This window comes from Psittacula echo (assembly GCF_963264785.1).
Source record: "Psittacula echo genome assembly, chromosome: 5".
NCBI lineage: Eukaryota > Metazoa > Chordata > Aves > Psittaciformes > Psittacidae > Psittacula > Psittacula echo.
Window position 1 is genome coordinate 71,730,010 of NC_137739.1, and position 20,856 is coordinate 71,750,865.

General features: G+C 46.8%; 1 protein-coding gene across 1 annotated transcript in view; it reads right to left on the reverse strand.

Moving 5' to 3' along the window:
• Positions 1-11,206: 11,206 nt before the first annotated feature.
• PRKCH (protein kinase C eta) overlaps positions 11,207-20,856 on the reverse strand; it is a gene marked incomplete at both ends in the record, with an annotated part of 118,390 nt that continues 108,740 nt past the window's right edge. Inside the window, 2 exons of the mRNA XM_080619506.1 lie at positions 11,207-11,353; positions 12,964-13,107. Of these exons, the coding sequence (XP_080475632.1) occupies positions 11,207-11,353; positions 12,964-13,107 (291 nt within the window). The remainder of the gene's footprint in view (positions 11,354-12,963; positions 13,108-20,856) is intronic.

A 20,856-nucleotide genomic window follows, 5' to 3' on the forward strand; every position in this document is an offset into this window, starting at 1 on the left:
TGCTTGCTGCTAAATCGACTACACTGAGACTTTGTACTCCATTTGGAGCTCCTTGCCCATGGGAAAACAGGTATTGAAACACTGAGGCCCTCCTGATAATGCCAACAGCTCTGGCAGCCCCTGGAGCCCGGTGAGAGCGGCTGCCCATGCCTCACAGTGCCTCAGATCGTCAAGTGCCTGCTCTGGCCACCAAGACCACTTTCCCTGCCCGCCCTGGCCCCAGCCTGCTGCCGGGGTTCCTCAGCGGTGCAAGAGCTATGGCCTATTGCATCATCCTCGTTCCACCTCCCCAGGGCAGGTCTCCATCAGCCCCAAACCTGCAGCTTCTCCTGAGGGATCTTCAGCAGCTTGCCCAGTTGGCCTAAGGGAGGCGAGGCCATGCTTGTCCTATGTCCCAGCAGATACCCAACGTTTTGAGTTGTTTCCTGGTCCCAGGCCATGCCAAAGCCAAGACCTTCTCAGTTCCAGGAGCAGCACAAGTTCCTGGTGTTCCTCTGAGACAGGAGCACCCTCCTCTGTGCCGGTTCCTGCCTACTTGCAAAAACTTGCCTCGGACGGACAGGGTTGATGGATTTTGAAGTGGCTGGAGAGGGCTGTTACAGGCACATATTCAGCTATACCCATTGCTAGCAAGATGGTTTTACTCAGGCTCCTGGGAGACTGGAAATGAAGGCAGAAGTGGAGCAATTAGCCTCTGAGAAAAGGATGGAGAGGTGAAGGTTTAAGGGCAGGGTGAGTGTCTCTCAGCAAAGTGGGGCCTGGGTGCTGCCAGGAATGCCTTGGTAATACTGTGAGAGAGAAGATGGTCCAGAAAAGTAGCTCCCCTTGGGCTGGAGAGCACCCAGAGACACTGCACCTTCTCCATGGCCACCCACTGCCTGTCTTCTGGGATGGGAGGCATTGCAAAACTCTCCATTCTCCTGGCCACCTGCAGCAGGAAGGCTCATGGCTCTGCCACAAGCCCAACAGATCAGAGTCTTAAAAGCAGATGCTTTTAAGACTCCCTCCATATAAAAATAAAGTCATCAAGAGCTTTTGGCCTGAAGGAGTCCACGAGCTCCTGCGGGGAACGGGCCAGTACCAGAACCAGATGAGGACCTTGGGAGCTGCATCTCAGGGGGTGCAGAGGGAGGTGGCGAAACCATCGCCGAATCACACCCGCGATATTTTAGGCATTCCTTTGTGGGCTTTTCTATTTTTGACCTTCCATCTAATCACATAAGCTGCTTTCTAGGGCAACTACAGCATTTGCAGCTTTCAGTGACTTCCTCCAAAAACAAGAGCAAGGATTGCCAGCAGGGAGGTGCCAGAGCCGCACTCGCTTTGACGTGGTTTATTCACCTGGATGGTCCACAGGCTTCAAATAACACCAGGCAGGCACCTGGGCAAGCAGAGGTCTGGCAGTGCCTGGCTGGCATCTGCCACCACTTTTTTTGCTGGCAACTAAGAAGCAAAAGATCTGTTAAAGAGGGTGAGCTGTTTGTTTACAACCCTCTCCACACAGCAGAGGCTGAACTTTAAATCCAAATCACTCTCCACTCCACAATAAACAGTGGGTGTTGGGTTTTAAAGAGCATCTCACCATGACCTTGATGGCCCATTTTATTTGTGGTGGCATGGAAGGGAGCCCGAAGGTGAAATGGCTTACTTGGTAATACTTCAAGCTGATTACTACAGCCCATATATAGGGTGACCTGCATCTACTATCACTTAGCATGGTAATGACTAAGTACAGCATGTGGTTTAAATATCTCCTTAACGCTAAAGCTAAAAGCATCTATAGCCCTAACCCTCTAATTGACTGATTCTAAATATGATAGATTAGCTTTCCATCTCATTATATGTATCTAATCAGGGGATGAAGGTGTGTATACCCTTGGACACATGGTTTTTCATTCCTACTGCCCTACAACAGCAATTAAAACAAAATGACTTGTCTGCTTGGGTTTGTTGCAGGCTTATCTCATACCCTATCTCAGAAAGCTGCCAGATTCACTTTATGATGATAATAAAAATAAGCTGCAGAATCCTGCTTCCGTGTGGACACCAAAGTTTAGGAACCTAAGTGTTGCCTGTGTGACCTTTGCCTGATGACCCTAAATTGTCCCAGGGCTCTCACTGCCTGTGGTCATTTCCCCATAAACAACTGGTTCATGGCTCATGGGCAGCAGTGACAAGTGGAAAAGTCTGGGAGCAAGCAGCAGGGGAAGGTCCTGGCACAAGAACCAGCTTAGGCGTCAGTTGCCCATTCTCAACCAGGATGCTCCTTTAGTAATTGCCTAAAAGAAGTTTCCTGATTCCAGCAACGCCTTTTCCTGCGGTCATCAAGCCCAGCTGCAAGGTCCTACACATCAGGCAGGTTCCACTCCCTTAGGAGCTGCTCACCACATCACCAGCCTGAGACACAAATGGGTGGAGAACTAAGGCAAAGTCCCCAAGTGACCTCATGTGCACCATGCTGAGTGCTAGTAAGCTTGCTGCATTTAGGCTTTCACTCTAGGTCTGGGTAGCTCCAGGCACCTCCTTGCTCATCGTGCCTTGCCTCTGCCTAGGAACCAGTCTCCAAAGCAGGATGCTATTGGCCAGTTGCCTGTGTTGAACTCCAGTTGCTACTGGGGGCTCCTAAGCCATTTATATATATCCTTGTCTCTAAATTGGAGAGACATCAGTTTGATGGGTGGACCACTCAGTGGATAAAGAACTGGCTGGATGGCCACACACAAAGAGTTGTGGTCAATGGCTCAATGTCCGACCAGTAACAAGTGGTGTCCCTCAGGGATCGATGTTGGGACCGGTCTTGTTCAACATCTTTGTCGGTGACATGGACAGGGGGATTGAGTGCACCCTCAGCAAGTTTGCCGATGACACCAAGCTGTGTGGTTCGGTTGATACGCCGGAGGGAAGGGATGCCATCCAGAGGGACCTTGACACGCTTGTGAGGTGGGCTGATGCCAACCTGATGAAGTTTAACCATGCCAAGTGCAAGGTCCTACACCTGGGTTGGAGCAATCCCAGGCAGAGCTACAGGTTGGGCAGAGAAGAGATTCAGAGCAGCCCTGTGGAGAAGGACTTGGGGGTGTTGGTCGATGAGAAAATGAACATGAGCCGGCTTCAGTGTGCGCTCGCAGCCCAGAAAGCCAACCGTATCCTGGGCTGCATCAAGAGGAACGTGACCAGCAGGTCGAAGGAGGTGATCCTGCCCCTCTACTCTGCTCTCGTGACCTCACTTGGAGTATTGTGTGCAGTTCTGGTGTCCTCACCATGAAAAGGACATGGAACTGTTGGAACAAGTCCAGAGGAGGGCCACGAGGATGATCAGGGGACTGGAGCACCTCCTGTATGGAGACAGGCTGAGAAAGTTGGGGCTGTTCAGCCTGGAGAAGAGAAGGCTGCATGGAGACCTCATAGCAGCCTTCCAGTATCTGAAGGGGGCCTACAAGAATGCTGGGGAGGGACTGTTCATCAGGGACTGTAGTGATAGGACAAGGGGTAACGGGTTCAAACTTAAACAGGGGAAGTTTAGATTGGATATAAGGAAGAAATTCTTTACTGAGAGGGTGGTGAGACACTGGAATGGGTTGCCCAGGGAAGCTGTGAATGCTCCATCCCTGGTGGTGTTCAAGGCCAGGTTGGACAGAGCCTTGGGTGACATGGTTTAGTGTGGGGTGTCCCTGCCCATGGCAGGGGGGTTGGAACTAGATGATCTTAAGGTTCTTTCCAACTGTAACTATTCTATGATTCTATTAGTGCTCAGGAGTCCTTGGGATACACTTGTGCTCTGTCAAAACAGACAGACACCTACATGGCTATGGATGCTACATTTCCTCTATGTTTAACCCAACATAAGGGCTATGGAGCCAAAATAAAGGCCCAGATACCTTTATGGTCGCACTGGCAGGTCCAGACCAATGCTGATAGGTCTATACATAGACACAGTAATTCAGCACGGGCAGATGAGCCACGTTATAATTTGGTCATTTTTCCACTCAAGTGTCCCGGGCACTGACTGTAGTTCCACCAGCACAGCTGACAGAAAGCCCCATATTGCATTACATCATCTTCACCAGATTACCACCAGCACAGCTCCCCTCTGTGTGCGTGAGGGAAATGCCTGCCACGGGCAGGACACTTGGGGCCATGGTAAATTGCTGAAGCGCAAGGAAAATTAGAGGAGTCAGGGTAACAGATTAGAGAAGGCATCCCAAGCTGGCAGGGGAAATTCTTGCTCATTAGCAGCAAAACCAAAAGACATCCTTCAACTGCCAGGGTGTAATTTAGGTGCAGGCTCTACATGGCCATTTTCATGGGTCTGTAGGGAGCCCTGGTGAAACTTGGTGATGAAGGTTCCTGCAAGTAGAAGTATTTTGCTTAAGTCCAGGCCTAGCTGAGCAGGTTTAAAGTCACATTTGCCTTTTTTCCTCCAGTCAAAAATGAGTTTTAACCTACAAAGGTTAGCATTTGAAAAGGAAAATTATCCTGTGACGTATGGCTCACTTGACCAGTTTCCTTAGGCAGTTGGAGGCAGGTTTTCTCCACTGTCCAGGGAAGCAGCAGAAGCAAAGAGCTGAACAAAACCACCACCCAGCCTTCCCCTTAGAGAAAGGGTTAGCGACGAGTGAGAATAAAGGGCCTGAGAAGTGGCAAACAAAGGTTGCCCCAAGGAGAGCAACAAGTTCAGATATGTCTATCAGATAACAGTGCTTAAGCTCAGGCCCCAGAGTGTGTTCACAGAGCTTAAAAATAATGGTGACTCAGCTCTAGGTGAAATACTTACTCACCTGTAATATTGCCCTCCTGCCTCAAGTCAGAAGGTTCAAGCTACCAATGGCATTGCCTTCACTCCAAGTCTGGGAGACATCAGCATCCCAGAAGCTAGAGGAGACATCGGCCAGAGTTCTTGTTGGCATTTGCAAACCCAGTGACCCAGTTCTTGAGATGAACATGACACTGTGTCTCAGTTCAGAAGAAATGCGTGGTCAGCATCAAACTCTAATAAAGGCTGTCAATACCCTGGGTCTTATGGACTGCATTTGGGAAAAGAAAGCAAGACTTTTGTGCAGAAGGTACCTCTGGGCAGCAGACAGGTATGTAATGACTAGGAGGCCTGGAACTGCTTCCTGTCTGAGTCTAGAAGCAGATAAGATGAAGATCTATGAATTGCCTCTCAGTTCCAGCCCAACCACAGCACATCTTGACTAATCTCCAAAAAAAAGGCTTATTGACAGCTCTTGCAATGTTCTTCTCTCTTGGCATACGTGGTGGTGGTGCTGTTGTTGCAGTGGTTTGAAGATCATGAGATCCTGCTCCTGGAATCAAGTGAGACCAAGGTGAAACAGGTGTCATTTAAGGAGAAACACAGTTTTAGCTGTCACTGTTGTAGGAAAACTGAGGCTCTGACCCCAGCCCACACTAAACATTTGGAAATGAGAAACCAGGTGACGAATAAACCCCTCATTTGAAGGAAAGGGTAAGGAAGCACTGGAGGAACTGAGTCACCAGTTTGAAGCAATCCTGAACTTGCTGCTAAAATCTCTCAACTGCACTTTTATAAGACCTCTTGCCAACAACAGCTGTGGGAGTTCAGAGCTGGAGCAGGAGAGCTACACCACAGGCAAGTTAAAACTGTTTCAGGGCTAAAACCTTCACAATGACATGTTACCTGTGGGAGCCCATGCGGTGAAGCCTCTGCCTCTGCCTGACTCAAGCTCATTTCAAGCTTCCTTTTTGGGATGAAAGGGTTTGGGAATGTTCCTCGGCAATTCTGCCTGGCAGCCTTTTGCTGCAACACTTTCTAACTCCCACCATCCCTGGGACCTGTGGTCCCCAAGTCTCTTCAATCAAACCACCCTCACCGAGGCAAAGTCATCTGCCTTCCCCAGTGTGGATGGGGGCAGAGATGAAAGGGCAACTTTCTCGCATGTCTTCAGTAGTTGCCTGCAAGCAGCCTAAGGCACTTCTAAAATAAACTCCACCCTCTCAATCAGAACTCAGAGTTGTGACCCCATTTCTCAGATGATACTGTCCTGCTTTCTCTCTTTTCTAGCTTCTAATACAAGGTGTGAGAGGGCATATAGCCTATCCTTCTCCTACAGGTTTCAGTCATATACGGACATCACTGGGACAGTGACAGTACCAAAGTCCCCACCACATTGTTCAGGACCAGAAGGCACTCAGGAGGTCAAGCACCACTTCTCTTTCTTCCACGCTTCTTGACCTCCTGCTCTTCCTACAGTCTTGGCTCCATCAGCAGGACACATCCAGTGATGATGGTCCAAGGGGCGATGCAGAGTGCTGTGCCCAGCGGAAGGCAGGACAGGCAGTGGGGCGGGTGGGGAATGGTAGCACAGGCTGCAGAAGGCAAAAGGTGAAGGGCTTGTGCAAGTACTGATGCACAAGTTCAGAAATGCTGCTGGGCAAGCTCCACACACAGTGACTATACAGCATATACACAGTAAATGCCTTCCCCAGCCTTCCTTTTCTCTTTCTTCACTCCTGGGCCTCCTGCATGCTGCATGCCCTGTTATGTGGGATTTGAGACAGAGAGACAAGGGACCACTGTGGTGACTATACATAAAGAATAGGAAGACATGGAAAAATACATAAACCCCATGCCCTCTGTTCTTGCAGTTTTACCACCCATCTCTTGGTGTTTGGCATTTTCTTCCAAGCTCCAATGCCTGGCTTCACATCAATTCATGAATCCCAGCTTTCATCTAAAATTATTATGATGACATGACATTCCAGTTTCTATTGATGTGGAGAATAAATGCAAGTCATAATCCAGATGTTAAATTAAAAAAAAAAAAAAAAAAAGAAAGAAAGAAAGAAAAGACTTTTGACATTTATTATTTTGGAAAGCTCTTGATTCCTGAGTGAGCCAGGATTTTCAGACAACCTGACTCATCATTTCTAAATGCTTTGGTTTGGCAGCTCAGTATATATTTAGTAATACAAACCCTGACTTGCAGCTTCCAATAAGGATCCTAATGGCATGATAAGACAGATTTTCATCTCATTCACGTCATTTCCAAATATCAGGAAATTTACTTAGCAGCGAGAGTTGTAAAAGCTGTGAAATGGTCTCCCTGGGGAGAAGCAGAAACCTCCTGCCTATACACTCGAACAGCTGAGCAAACCCACAGAGAAGAGGCAGCAGCGAACAGCTCTTTCCTTTCTGGCCAAGGGACAGAGCAGATGATCCCAGACACGTTTTCCTCTTCACTTCTCCTGGCTCTGGGCATTGCTAATCAAGTCTTCATACCACAGCCACCAGAGCCTTTCTCATATCCAACTAGAGAAACGGCAACTTCTGCAGGAGGAGCATGCAGCTTCAAGGAAAATATTGCTGCAAACCATTTAGGACTTCACAAGGAGTAAGGAACCTGTGCCAGTGTTTGAGAATGCATTCAAAGCATCTTCATCCAGCAGTTAGAATTGCATTTTTTTTACATTAAAATCCCTTAGGCACTTGGAGTCTGTGAGATCTTTTTTCCATTGCCTATCAAGCAGCGGTATTAAAACTGATGTCTTTGGCAGCACAGCCAGCCTGAGTAGATGCGAGATGATTTTCATCTATTCATTCTAGACCATCTGCTTCTTACCCTCAACTTTCAAAGGCCGTGAATGAGATGTAGGCCACTGAATTTTACAGCTAAATTTCATGAACCTCTTTGAAAATGAAACGATTCCACAGAACACAAATTTAGAGACATCAAAGGGACCTTCCCTTTTCATGCAAGCACTAAAAGCAGTGCAAAGGGAACTAATTATAATTCGCTCTATTGTCAGTTTTCACACTGGAGCAAATACAAGCATTTTATGCTTTAAACCATGGCTGCCAGCTTAATATACCCCTAAAGCCAGGACCAAATTAATAGACTAAACCCCATGTTGCATCCACTTAGACAAACAATGATGGCAGAAGAGCTGGCAGGCTCGCTCATGGAAAAACTCTTTCTTTTTTTGTATCCCTGCTTTGTTTTTTTAAATATCAGTTTTTCTTTGCATATTCCATTACAGCATAAATACTAATTCAGCTTTTGGAAAGCAAACCTATTGCATAGGTACTTTGTATTGAGCTGATCTTCATCCATGCTGCTGACAGAGTCTGGCGGGAACACAATCAAAATGGCAGCTCCTTGGAAAAAGTATGGGAGAGTTCAAGGATCTCAGCCAAATGTGGCTGACTCAGGATCTGCTGACTCGAGCAGCCGAAATCATTACGTAGACATGTGAGTTCCAGGCAAGCAACGGAGGAGAAGAGCTGCCCTAAATTGTGAAGCAAGATCCAGGTGAAATTGTGAAAATCAAGGAAATTATAGCAGAACATTAGGCTTCAGGTCCAAACACAGATCTGCACATGTGCTTTGAGGCGAGGGTGATGGCAGGGTGGAGCGACCCTGACGCCATTTGAAATCAATGAAAAGTAAAACTGGGAAGAATCTCCCTTTGATATTTGATCCCTGCCCCATCAAGCCAACAAGCCCTGGGCCAAAGCAGGTACTGGCTGGCCAGGGCAGGAGCTTTTCCTGCTCCCCGGGGTTGGCCTTAGACATCATTTTATAGCTTCCACAAATCTACAAGCTTTCTGATTTATAGTTCACAAAGATCCTAACAGAGCACTACAGAGGCGTCTCAGTTTCCATCCCCCAAGCTTTCAGGACACAGATTGTTTGCTATTGCTACACAAATAAAGGTCTCCAAAAGTCACTATTGCACATTCTTCACACTGTCAGGGGTGTAAGCAGAGCTGCTTGGATCCTGTGACCATGGAAGCGGGATCACATTCTGATGCTGAAGATAACACTGTGGCACTAGCTTCTCCAGCAGGAATGATTCCATAAGGTCTCCAAAACCCTGGGATGATACCAACGTGCTGGCAAAAAAGCGTATCACTTACTGTTCTCTTGCACTGATCTCTAGGGAAGGTCATTCATAATCCTCGACAGTGGGGCATTCAAAAAGCTGTCAACACAAAATTCGTAGATAGTTTTGGTGCTCTCACCCTCAGTGGCCAGCTTAGCTGTACTCATCCCTTGCCAAGCAAGCACTGCTGCAGTCATAACACTGGGAAACTGAGTGAGGAGATGCCTAGGTTCATGTCTGCACCAGACAGGTGAACACTATGCTTTCACACCACATCATGGTTTAGACACCACAGTGGCCCCATTATGCAAATGCATTCATCCCTGTACCGTTTCTTCCTATATGTGAAAGCAATTCAAGCTGGCCTGCATGACTGGTTCTTGGATAACTTTTCTGGATATCCGCTCTCTCTTCTCCCACTTACACTACACAACCTTCCCTTTTTTGTCCTTCCTCCTCTCTTGTTCCAGTTTGAAGGATCTATAGACCAGCAAAGGGCCAAAAGATGGGCTGGCTGCAATGTGGTCAGAAGATGCCCATGGGGGAAGGGAGGGAAGATCAGAGAATGAAGCTGTCCTTACATGTAAGAGACAATACAGAGAAGAAAAAGGGAGAGCTGGTATAACACAAGCGCAAAGGCAAGAAGAGCCTGAAGGTAACTGAACCTTTGCCCCATCTGTCAAACAGTTCAGCAGCTTGTTTCAGGGTTGAAGTAAAAGGGACTCAGTCAAGTAGAGAGCGTTTGGGTGGGAAGGGGTAACACTTCTATGTAAATCTCAGCCTTGATTTCTTATTTCTAACTTGGTCTTACAGCAGGTGAACACGTACATACTGGTGGGTTTGTGCTCTAATGGGGGTTGTAGCAGTGTAATTTCCTTGACAAAGGCTTCTGCTCCCCTATGTCACCCCTATGTCCCTATGTCACTCCACAGTTGCAGTGGTGCAAGGCCTGCACAGAAGGTGTCCCTCTCTGCTGCACCTCACCCTTCTTGCAAGTTAAAGCATGTGACTAGCCCTATACAACCATAATCAGTTTTGCAAGAGGTTAGAAATCCTCCTCCTTCTCCAGTAATTCGTATCTGCCCAAGAAACAGGCTATGATCCTGGCGCACAGCTTCAAGCCCAGAAAGGATTGCAAAGGCGTGCCAAGGAGCTATAGAAAAATCATCCCACTTCCAGAACAGCAGGGAAAGCACAGAATCATTTCCAAAGTGTCTGGTTTCTATAAACCACGTAGAAAAAGTGTCTCAGTCTTCCTGCAGCAGAGGCTGCAACTAATAAGAAGTGCTCTGTGCGTAATAAGCCCTTAAATCCAAACCAAACCAAGTTACCCTGTTTCTTAGATAACGTTTATCATTCTCATGAGAGAAAGTTGTCCTTTTGTATTACCTGTTGGTTGACAACTCTGCTTTCGAGCGGTTTGCCATCTCTGTGGCTCTCGTTACAATAATGCTACAAATAATTTAAGTGCTACCACTTTGGATCAAAACTTTAATGAGGCACTAAACCCACAAAAGGGGCTCTGTATAGCATAATTAAATAGAATCGGCCTAAATAAACAGTAAGGTTTTACAAGTTACATTATAGTTGAAAACAGCTGGGAGGCAAAGAAAGGAGCATTGAAGATGCATGATGTAAAAAGGCACTTCACAGAATGCAAACACTAAAACTTTTCATATCGCACAAACAGTAAAACACTACAAGCACATGACTCCCCTTTGATTTGGAAGAATCTGTGTGGGGCACAGGGCGTTTGTTTTTCTCCTTCTGCTAGTCAGCACAATGAAATATTTCACATGGAAAACCCAAACAGTGGCAAAGAGAGCCAATTGTCCTTCAGAAAGAAATAAATACTGCAGAAACAGGTAATGTCAGTAGGAACACCAAGTTCAGTCAGGCCATGGGATGCTGGATCAAGGCTCCGAAATGCTGGACAGTGCTGGGACTCCTCAAAATAGTCTTGCAAACAATCAGAATTGTAACAAGTCTGTTTGGCTCAGAGCTGCAAGACACTTATTTCATGCTCATGCCGACTCCTTGAATCCACTGCAAACGGTGACATTCAGGCTGAGCCAACTAGCTCAGCATTCAGTTCTCTCTCTGCACCAGCTATTTACAATACCATGTTTGTTCTACCCCTGTCAATATTTGATCCAAGAGCTGCATAAATCCCACAAACACAGGAAGGTTTCAATTTCACATTAAGGTAATGTAGACAGTGGTGCTGCTGTACTGCGCAAAGTCAGTGCACTGTTACTCCTTGAAAACAAAATTTCTCGTAAACTTAGTTTTCATTTCATTTCCCCCCAGTCCCCTCAGCAGCCCTTTCCCAGAGGTGTAGCTATTGTTGCAGTTCTGGGCTTGTGAACGAAAAGTTTCTAAATTCATCTTGGTTTATCATTGGAAGAACTCCTTCTTCAATGGGAGTGAGAATGGGCTCCTCTTTTATAAAATCTGGATCAAAGTTGCTCACGTCATCTTTGGATTTCTGTCAAACAGAAAAGACAAAGGAAAGAGATGTCAAAAGTATGCATCACCTGCTTGATCCTCGCTCTGCATCTTCAGTCTAGTCTTGAGTGCAATGAGCCATCCCCTCCATAACCGAGACTGAGCTTACCAAAAGCTTTTTCTAGGGTTGGGCTGGGAGCACCTGAGTGCCCCACAGGACCTCGTACAGTGCAAACCTTCTAGAGCCTCTGCAGGCTTCTGACAGGGAAGCCCCTCTCTGATTTAACTGATACCACCTCTGATGGATTGCCTGCCCAGATACAGCAGGACAGGGCACATAAATCTGTTCCTTTCCTCAAGTGGCAGCACAGACTCAGCCATTTGAAGCAGTTATCAGCCATGTTTCCAATTAGCTGACTCCACACAGTCCTTCTTTATCTGCAGAGTGTCTATAGCTGGGTTTTAGGGGGAGGGTGGGTGTACACTCCCATGTGTGAGAGCCATTAAACCTGCACAATAATGAATTACTGGGCCACGGGAAGGCAAATGGCTTGCCTCCAGGTGCTGGATTCCTTGCTGTATGCACAAAGTGGGACTGTTTACAGTGCACACACACAAACTGGGTTTGTGGCACATTTTGACAAGGCACGTGTTTTTTCTGTATCCAGAACAAGATATTTTATGGATATCAAAGTCTAAGGTTCCCAGATGCTGTCCAGCTCGAAGCAGAATGAGGAGGCTCCGTTAGCCTTTGATTCAGGTCACAAACCAACCCAAGAGCCTGACTTTGAGCTGCTATAGCTCAACTGAGTTCATGATCCTGCACCCTGCAATCTTCAAGAAGCAGGACCGAGTCGACCATTGCTACTAACAGCTTGAAGAGTGACCACAGTATGAGACAAAGCCACTCTGGGCAACAATTTCAAAGGCATGTGTGGTGGGGTTTCACAGAGACAACCTTGGAAAGGCACTCCACAGAGAGCAGCACCTTCTATCACACAGCATCCTTAGGGCTGTGTGGCACCACTGGGAAAAGGGGCAGACTGGTGTCCTCTGCAGCCTGTCTGCCATTTGAACCACTCCACCGACAGTGGTCTGAGCAGGGAACATGGTGCTGGGTGTTGTACAGACGGAGATAGACAATGGAGAGACAGTCCAATTGTGAAGGGTAGGTGGAGTGGGCAGGATGAGGATTACTTACCCTGCCTTATGCCTGGGGCAAGGCAAAGGGTAGTTAGGTGCCTAACCTGCTGCAGCTGCTCTTACAAACCTGCATCTTTTGGCTGAGTTGCCTTTGAAAATCCTGCATGGAGGGGAAACGTGATCTGTACAACATCAGGTGGCCAACGAGCAGCCAAGCCAAGACCTCACCTCCTGGCTTGGCTCCTGGGCCAGGGCTTTTGTATCAAAGTTGTCCTCCCTTCACCTCCTTTCCTTTCTGAGGGGAACAAACCTACTTACAGAACCCAGAAGAGAAAAAAACAAACAAGGATCCTTCCCCTAACCCCTCCTTCCCATGTACAATTCGGGGCCTGAACGGTGGCTCCAAACAGGGATCGTTCCCCCCATCCCTCCTTCCCACGTACAATTCGGGGCCTGAACGGTGGCTCCAAACAGGGATCCTTCCCCCCATCCCTCCTTCCCACGTACAATTCGGGGCCTGAACGGTGGCTCCATCTGGCGCTGGTTCAGCAGGTCCCAGTCCAGATCTTTGAAGTAGGGGTGCCGCAGAATGGCGCTCTCGCCGCCCAGCCCCGGGCTGCCCAGCCGCATGGTGGGGTTCTTCGTCATGAACTGCAAAACAGAAAGGGCTGTTTGTTTCCTCCCATCCAGCAGGGCCATGGGAGAAGGACCTATTAGCAGTCACACAAAAGCTTGTCCTCAGCTTTCCTGTTGAACCCAGTTGCTGGCCAGACTTCTCCGTTTCATTGTACTGGAGCTGCATGTAAGGAACTTCACTCATTCTCTAAAGGAAGAAGTCAGGGTGTACTTCTCCTTGGTCCTTTTTCTTTTGGTCAGATCCTTGGTTACCACAATAAGAAAGGAAAGTTGAATTACATCCTTTTCACCATTATAAATGTTGCACAGTGGTTTTGATGGCTATTTATTTCTGTATTAAATTCTCAGGAATACAAGCTCGCTCCCAAATGCTGCTCCCCAGGCTTTGGACTGGAGTCAGTCCCGAGCTGCATCTTTTTCCTAAACCTCAGCCTGCTGAAGCACTGCCAGAAGCCTACACTTTCCTTCCTGTCATCTCAGGAGACAGAGAAAAAAGAGCAAGGCACTGGCTTTTAGAGCCTCCCAATCCTGAGCAGATGAGAGCAGATAGGTGATCATCTCCTCTCTCAACAGTGAAACTCTAAGAGGATTCTTTTTAGTAACACTTTTATTCTGTGACCAGTGAAAAGAAATCTCAAACCTCAGCCAAAGTGCCCTGGTTTTTCCAGGGAGAGATGAGAAAAGCCATACATCACACACATGGTGTGAGAGGGCCATGGTGGGTGCCCTTTAATCCTGACAAGAATGATGAAGTGTGAGTGCTGCAGATATTTCTTAAGGGGAAGGGAAATATTGGGGGAGGAGGGGAATCCTTTCCCTAGACAGGAAAAGAGCAAGTTGGCTTGTTAATTTAGGATTATAGTTCTTAAAAAATCAGTAAAAACCCAGCATTGCCCCTCCCCACAAGTATTTCTAATTCATTAGAGAAATCAGGTTATGTTTAAACTGGGAAAATAGCCGCTTTTATTTGCCTATTGAAATAGCAGCATAAAGCAAGCTCCACTCTGGTGGAAGTGTCCAGACGATTTCCTCGAAGATGAAAGAGCATTATGTTTAGCAAATAGCTGAACCAGCCAAACCAGACAATCAGTCACTGTTTCAGAAATGACCAAGTCTGCTGCATCTCGGCAATGGGGAAATTAAAAGAAGGGGAGGTGCAGACCAACTTCATTCTGACTGTAGGAGCTTTTCAGAAGGTACAAATTCTCCTAGGATGAGCAGATAAAAGCTCTAGTCATTCCCTACCTAGAAAGAAGACAGGGAGAAAAAAAGATGACTGCCAGATTTATTTTAGAAGTCTGCTCAATACCCCATCCTGATGGGGCTTCAGAGCCAAAGTACATGAGGCATCTGCAGCTGAGACCTTGCAGGACCCCCGACTCTGCTAGCATCAGCACAACCCCCCCAGCTCCAGCCTGATCTCCTGAGCCCTTCAAGGACATGTGCTGCCATGGGATTCCCTATGGCAGAACTGTTTCCCACCATTCCACCCCAAACATCAGTATAAAGGGCTGCTGAGTGCATTCAGATTTGTAAGAGCAGTCACCAGGAGAGGAGCAGACTCGGCATGACTCTCTGCAGCTGGGGTCTTCCCATGGGTCTCTGGACTCTTTGGCCCTCAGTCATGCAGCATTCCCAGCATCAGGCCCAAGTGAAAGCAGAACTTGTCTCCCAAGCCTTTTAACCCATTCTTCTCCCTTTCTACCAGCACAACCCCAACACAATTTGTTTCCCAAGAGACTCTGCCCCAAAACTTCTGTAGGATACTGATCCCCAGACAACAGTTTGGTTTCCAAGCAAGAAATGGGTCAAGCCAAAATCTCTTGGAGACCTGGTTCAGACAAGCCCTTTCAAGTCTTGAACTAAGCTTCTTTGGTTTGCAAAACAGGCTAGAAATCTCCTGGCAGTCCCATCTTTCTCTAGAGATTCCCTGCCCAGCTTCTTTGTCTGCACATATGGATATCTGCACCTCACTAGCTCTTATTTGCATTGCTGGAACACCTAGAAAGCTCAAACAAGATCAGAGCTTGCTGGTGCTGGGAGTGGTATAGACAAAAACAGCCCAAAGAGACAAGACAAAAAGGAGAGAAGAGTTGGGAGTAAGTTCCTTGTCTCCTGGCTCTTGACCTGCCACCACCTCCATTACACCAGGAAGCTTCTACTAAACCTGGAGAAGTAGAAAAATAACCACAACAAAATAATGAAAGCAAATAATCTCTGAAAAGGGTTGGTAACGTGCTTTGCTTGGATTCCCATTCATGCACAACCATATAAAACCAAACCCTAAACTGGACAGTCCCTTTCCAGATCAGTTCAGAGACCTGGAATATAAAAATGTCTTTACATTCCTGTTTGCTTGCTTTATTCTACATGAGGCCAAAATTGTACCAAGCAAAGGCATCCACGAAACAAGCTGAGAGCCAACGTAAATGCATTCTTGTCTGCTTAAAACACCCTTTTTGTTAGGACAATGAGGATCAGGCAAGCGCCATCCCTTGAGGTGGGCTGTTTTGAGTGCTGAAAAAACAAAACATAATATTCAAACCAAAATGACTATTCAAATTCAAATGGCCAACTCCCATTTGAGCACTGGACCTGCAATTTAAGAAACCCAGGAACCATCAACCTCACACTGGGTGCCCAAAGGAGGCAGGAGGAAAGTGAAGGCTTCAAATTCACCCACTGCTGGAACACATGCCCCTGTGTTCCAGCAGTGGGTGAGAGTTATACTGGGCTGCCACAAAACCCCTCCAAATTAATCTTTGCCTCCAATAGGAATGAGATGACCTTTGGGCATGTGATTGAACAGAACCTTCTGCTGCTGCCTCTCTTGCTACACAAGGAAGAGCTTTGACGTACGAGGGTATCAAAGGATGCAGTGTCCCACCAGCAGCATAAACAACTTCAGACATGTTTCTCTACGCTTGTTTTCCAGATACTGTGGAAGAGCCTAACACAGGCTTAGGACCTTGAAAGTGAACATAAATCATGCACTCTACATGAAGAAGCCTCCCTTTCAAGGAAATCAAACTCAAGCTAGTCTGCTTCAGCAAGAGAATCATAGAATGCTTTGGGTTGGAAGGGGCCCTAAAGCTCATCTAGTTCCCACCCCCTGTCATGGGCAGCGACACCTTCCACTAAACCAGGCTGCTCAAAGCCCTGTCCAATCTGGCCTCGACCACTGCCAGGGATGGGGCAGCCACAACCTCTCTGGGCAACCTCTGCCAGTGTCTCACCAATGTCTTCATAGTGAAGATTAATTTCCTAATATCTAATCTAAATCTACCCTCTTTCAGTTTAAAACCATTCCTCTTGTCCTGTCACTATAAGCCCTCATCAGAAGACGTTCTCCAGATTTCTTGTCAGTCCTTTTAGGTAATGGAAGGCTCCTCTTATGTCTCCCTGGAGCCTTCTCCAGGCTGAACAACCCCAGCTCTCTCAGCCTGTCTCCATAGGAGAGGTGCTCCAGCCCTCTGGTCATCTTTGTGGCCCTTTTCTGGACTCACTCCAACAGGTCAACACCCACAGGGTGTGATATCATTTCAAAGGACAGTTGGTCTCTTATTGTTAACTTACATCCCTGATAAATGTATTGTACGCTGCGCTGAGTCCTCTTGCTTCCATCTGAACATGGGACTAAAAATGTTGCCTTTGAGTAGCATCATGCAGTACATGAAATATGGTCCAGTATTCTGGGACCATTGCTGCTCCTCCCTTACATAAAAATTCATGGTGAATTTTGGAGGGGACAGGTCCATCACAGCCTGGTGAAGATGGGGCGTTTTCTCTGGGGAGCGGCTGTAGTCTTTATTTGGCAATTGGACTGAAAAGCAGGTGCACAAATGGTGACTCCAACTGAGACAGTACTAATGTTTTACACTGGAACAGAGTTACCTGCCTTACTGCAAGAGATATATGAAATTAAAAGATGAAATTTTGGAAGCCAATTTCACTAAAATGAGTAACTAGTCCTTTCAAACACTATTTGGATTCACTAAAAACTACTGCACTGACAAAGAAATGGATTTTAGTTTTGTTTTGATTTTAGTGTGGTTTTTTTGTGTTGTCCAGTATTTCACAAAAAACCCAAAAGACAGTAATGACCTCTCAAGGGCTCAAAACCCCATGAATCCTCTCTCTTTCTCTCTCTGTCCCTCCCTTATGCAGTACTGACGTTTCTCTGCTGCAACAGGGTAGCATCCGACAGCCCGTTTCATGACACCTCTGCTATCTGATGGCACTTCTAGCAAAGCAGACAAAGAACCTGGGATTTCTGAGGAACTTAATTACAAGCTCAGCCTTCATCTCTGAAATAAGTAGTTCATACCCACATCTCTGTCCATGTAAGAGGCACTTCTGCAGCAGGAGGGGTAAAGCTGAGTGCCCAGAGCAAACAGATGCTGCCTTCCGCACACATGCAGGCTGTGCAGGATAAAAGTTTTTGGAAGGGCAGCTAGTCTTTCACCTGATCCCTTTGGCTGCATTCACAAACAGCTGGAAAATGTCTTAGAAAGTGTTGCCCGCTCCTGGCATCCACATGAAGGCCAGGGTCTGACTCTTGCTTCACAGGTTGGGCAACCCTAAATGTCCTTCCAAGTACAAACCTCCAGTGTTTTTGCAGGTGATGAGAGAAGATGCTCAGCTGAAAGTTTTTCATCTGACAAAATGTCACCTCCTAATATTTATTATCTAATTTTGCATGATAATCCAGAATCCAGTATGAAGCTCAAACTCTGGCATACAGAGTTCAGTGAAGAAACAGAGAAAAATAATTCAACAGGAAAAACAAGGCAAAACAGAGATGTTCCTGAACAAAAAGAAATACGTTATCACCCAAATTCAAGAAGCCTCCCAGGAAAATCAATAGCAAGACCATCAATCTTACGCCTGAACTAGGCCATCAAGCCCTCACTTTCTTATCACATCCAACCAGAGGGAATTATCCCATTCCAGTGTAGACTCCCTTGTGAGCATCCTCAGACTAGGTCCCTTTAGGCTACACTAATCTGCCGAGCAGCAAACTTGAGCAAGGCTCTCATTGACCTCAGCTAACCCTCTCAGCAGCATCGCAGCCAAAACCAGCAGTTGGAATGAGCCAAAAACATGACTTCATGAGATCATTTGAAAACATTTACTGAAAGAAAATGCAGCAAGCCATGACAAGAAATTAAAAGCTGGAGATTAGTCCACAGAGGGTCCAAGAAGTTACAAGGGAAAAATACAACATAGCAGTGCCAACCATTAGGAAAAATCTGCGTCAGCCCTGGGAGCTCAGCCCACAGGCAGGTGAGGGAGAGAAGGGTACCCGTGCTGGTCCTCCCCTTTACCCACTATGTGGCACAGACCATGTTGGGAAGGGGTCCAGGTCTCCCTGTCTGCTGGGCAATGCTGTATGAGGCTTCTTCAGTGCTGCCCGCATGCAGCATTGCAACTTCTGTCTCAAGATGCTGAGTCTGCAGATCAGTCTAACGGCCTGGAAGTTGAAAGGGATGTTTGCACAAAACAGATGTTTCCAAGCATTAATTTCCTTGAATTTACAAGTTCCCTTTCTCAATACCGGAATCCCCAATAGGTTTAACCTAACTCATGTATGTGCTATCTGCATCAGGACAATTAACTTTATGAGAAATATCACGGTGACTAGATTGCGTTAAATTGTGTCATGTTCTAGGAAGACAGTAACAACCCCAGACCCCTTCACAGAAGTAATGCACTTCAGCAAGAGAAGAAATACAACTTCCTGCTCAGCCATTCCCTTCACACTGTCAGCCACCTAGACAAGGATGAAATTATTATTTCTTGTATTAAAGAAAGTCTTAGAGGTACTAGCTCCCATCAGGACTTTGTTGCCCTGGGCAGGGTGCATTTACCTTGTAAGAGAAAGCCCATGCCCCCAGGCAGCTCATCTTTCAAATGCAAGTGTACAGCAGAGATGGAAGCTATCCCCCATCTCACAGGCAGGAAAGAGAGACCCAGGGAAATTCATCACTTCATTTTGCCAGGAGCCCAAGAGCAGCCTGTCACAGATACAACAGCAGACCTTCAGTGTCAGCTGCTCTCTATCACATCATATGCCTCAGAGGACTTCAGGATTGATGGCAGATCCTCAGTCTCAGGTCCTCTCCATCACACCACATGCCTCAGAGGAATTCAGGATTCTGCCAATGCAACAGTCAAGCCCAATCCGTTAAAGGAACACAAGATTTCCCTGTTCACTGTATTAACATTTCCTGCCTGTTGTTTCCCAAAGCAAAAAGCAGCAGCAACAGCATAGATTAACACCCCGCAGTCTGCCCTCTAGGAATGAGAGAGAGCAGAGAGATCAGCAGATATCCAACACGCCCATCTTCGTTCAGATCCATGAGCTAAACTAACAGGGCAGAAATTAACTCAAAAGGAAACAAGATTTCTCAAAGATCTATCTGATCGCAGACAAAAGAGAATCGTTATATAAATAGAGCAATTACTCTAATTAAGGCTTCCCTCCATGAGTCTGTGGACTGAATGCTGCAATTGCTGAAAACAGTTTGGCTGCCTATTACGTAAGGCAAACAAACTCACACTCTGGGGTTTCATTAGCCTTCATCCACCCCTAAATAAAGGAGAAGAAAGATGGCTCTATGGCTCTGTCAATGTCTGTATTATTTTTAAAGATTGGAAGCCAGGTGGCATTAGCATAGCAGACGCTTTTTTTTCCCCTTTCCTTTATTTATCTTTTAATAAAAAGTCGCTTATTTTGAGCCAATCTTGTTCTTTGCTCTCTTGGGCAAGGCTCCCATGAACCTCCATCACAGTCCTGCCAGGGCAATGCTCACAAGCATGCCTCACTCCCCCATACAGGAGCAATCCAGGGCTCAGACACACAAGTAGGTTATGAGGAGCAACCCCAATTTCCATAAATGTCATCAGCTGTGGAGAGCTCTCCCATGGAATTCCTCGTACTTGCAAGCAGCTCAGCCGGTGCCTGGTACTGCAGCAATTTGGCTGTGGGTGGGAGCCAAGTGCTTGGGAGCCCAAGTCTTACTGACCTTCAGTGTGGATTGTGCTGCTGAGAATAGGACTTGGAGTCATTGTGGCTCTCTTGAATGCTACCTCTGTTTTACACTGGGCATTTGCTCTGATTGCAGCCATTCGAGGCCATGTGGCATTCTGGCTTCCTACCCTGGGCACAGCAGGATCGACTGCTAAAAGCCCTGATTTGTACTTGTGCAGAGTACATCCTAGCCAGAATGCAACCCACGCTTGTACAGGGTGCTTCTACCCGCATGCTGGGGTCATGGCTACAGAAAACTCTGAGCAGGTGAAATCCTTCAGTGCAGAGAGGGTCCAGTGGCTGCAGTGGCAGGGCTAAGAAGTACAAGACTGCTCTGTGAAAGCATTTTAAGGAGGAGGAGAGGAAGAGAGTGAGAGATCTCTGTTATCTCCTTTTCCAGGAATGGAAAGAGGAATGGGAAGGGAGGTAAAAAACAGTATGCAGGCCCTGCTCCTACAAGCCAGAAGACTGTAACAATAAGCATGACAACAATCACATGTTTAATGTGTCAGCCACAGGCAAGAAGGACAAAATGTCAGTGCAGTGGATAATAACCAGATAAATTTGATCTTGCTTTCCCCTAGTACAGAAATGGCTGTTCAATGCTGCCCAGTCAAAGCCCAAGGAAACAAGAAGGATTAACTGTGTATCAGCAAACAGTGCGAGCAAGGGAGCCTAGCAAAATAAACCAGATAGAGCAACCCAGATGTGGGATAGACATACCTGGGCCC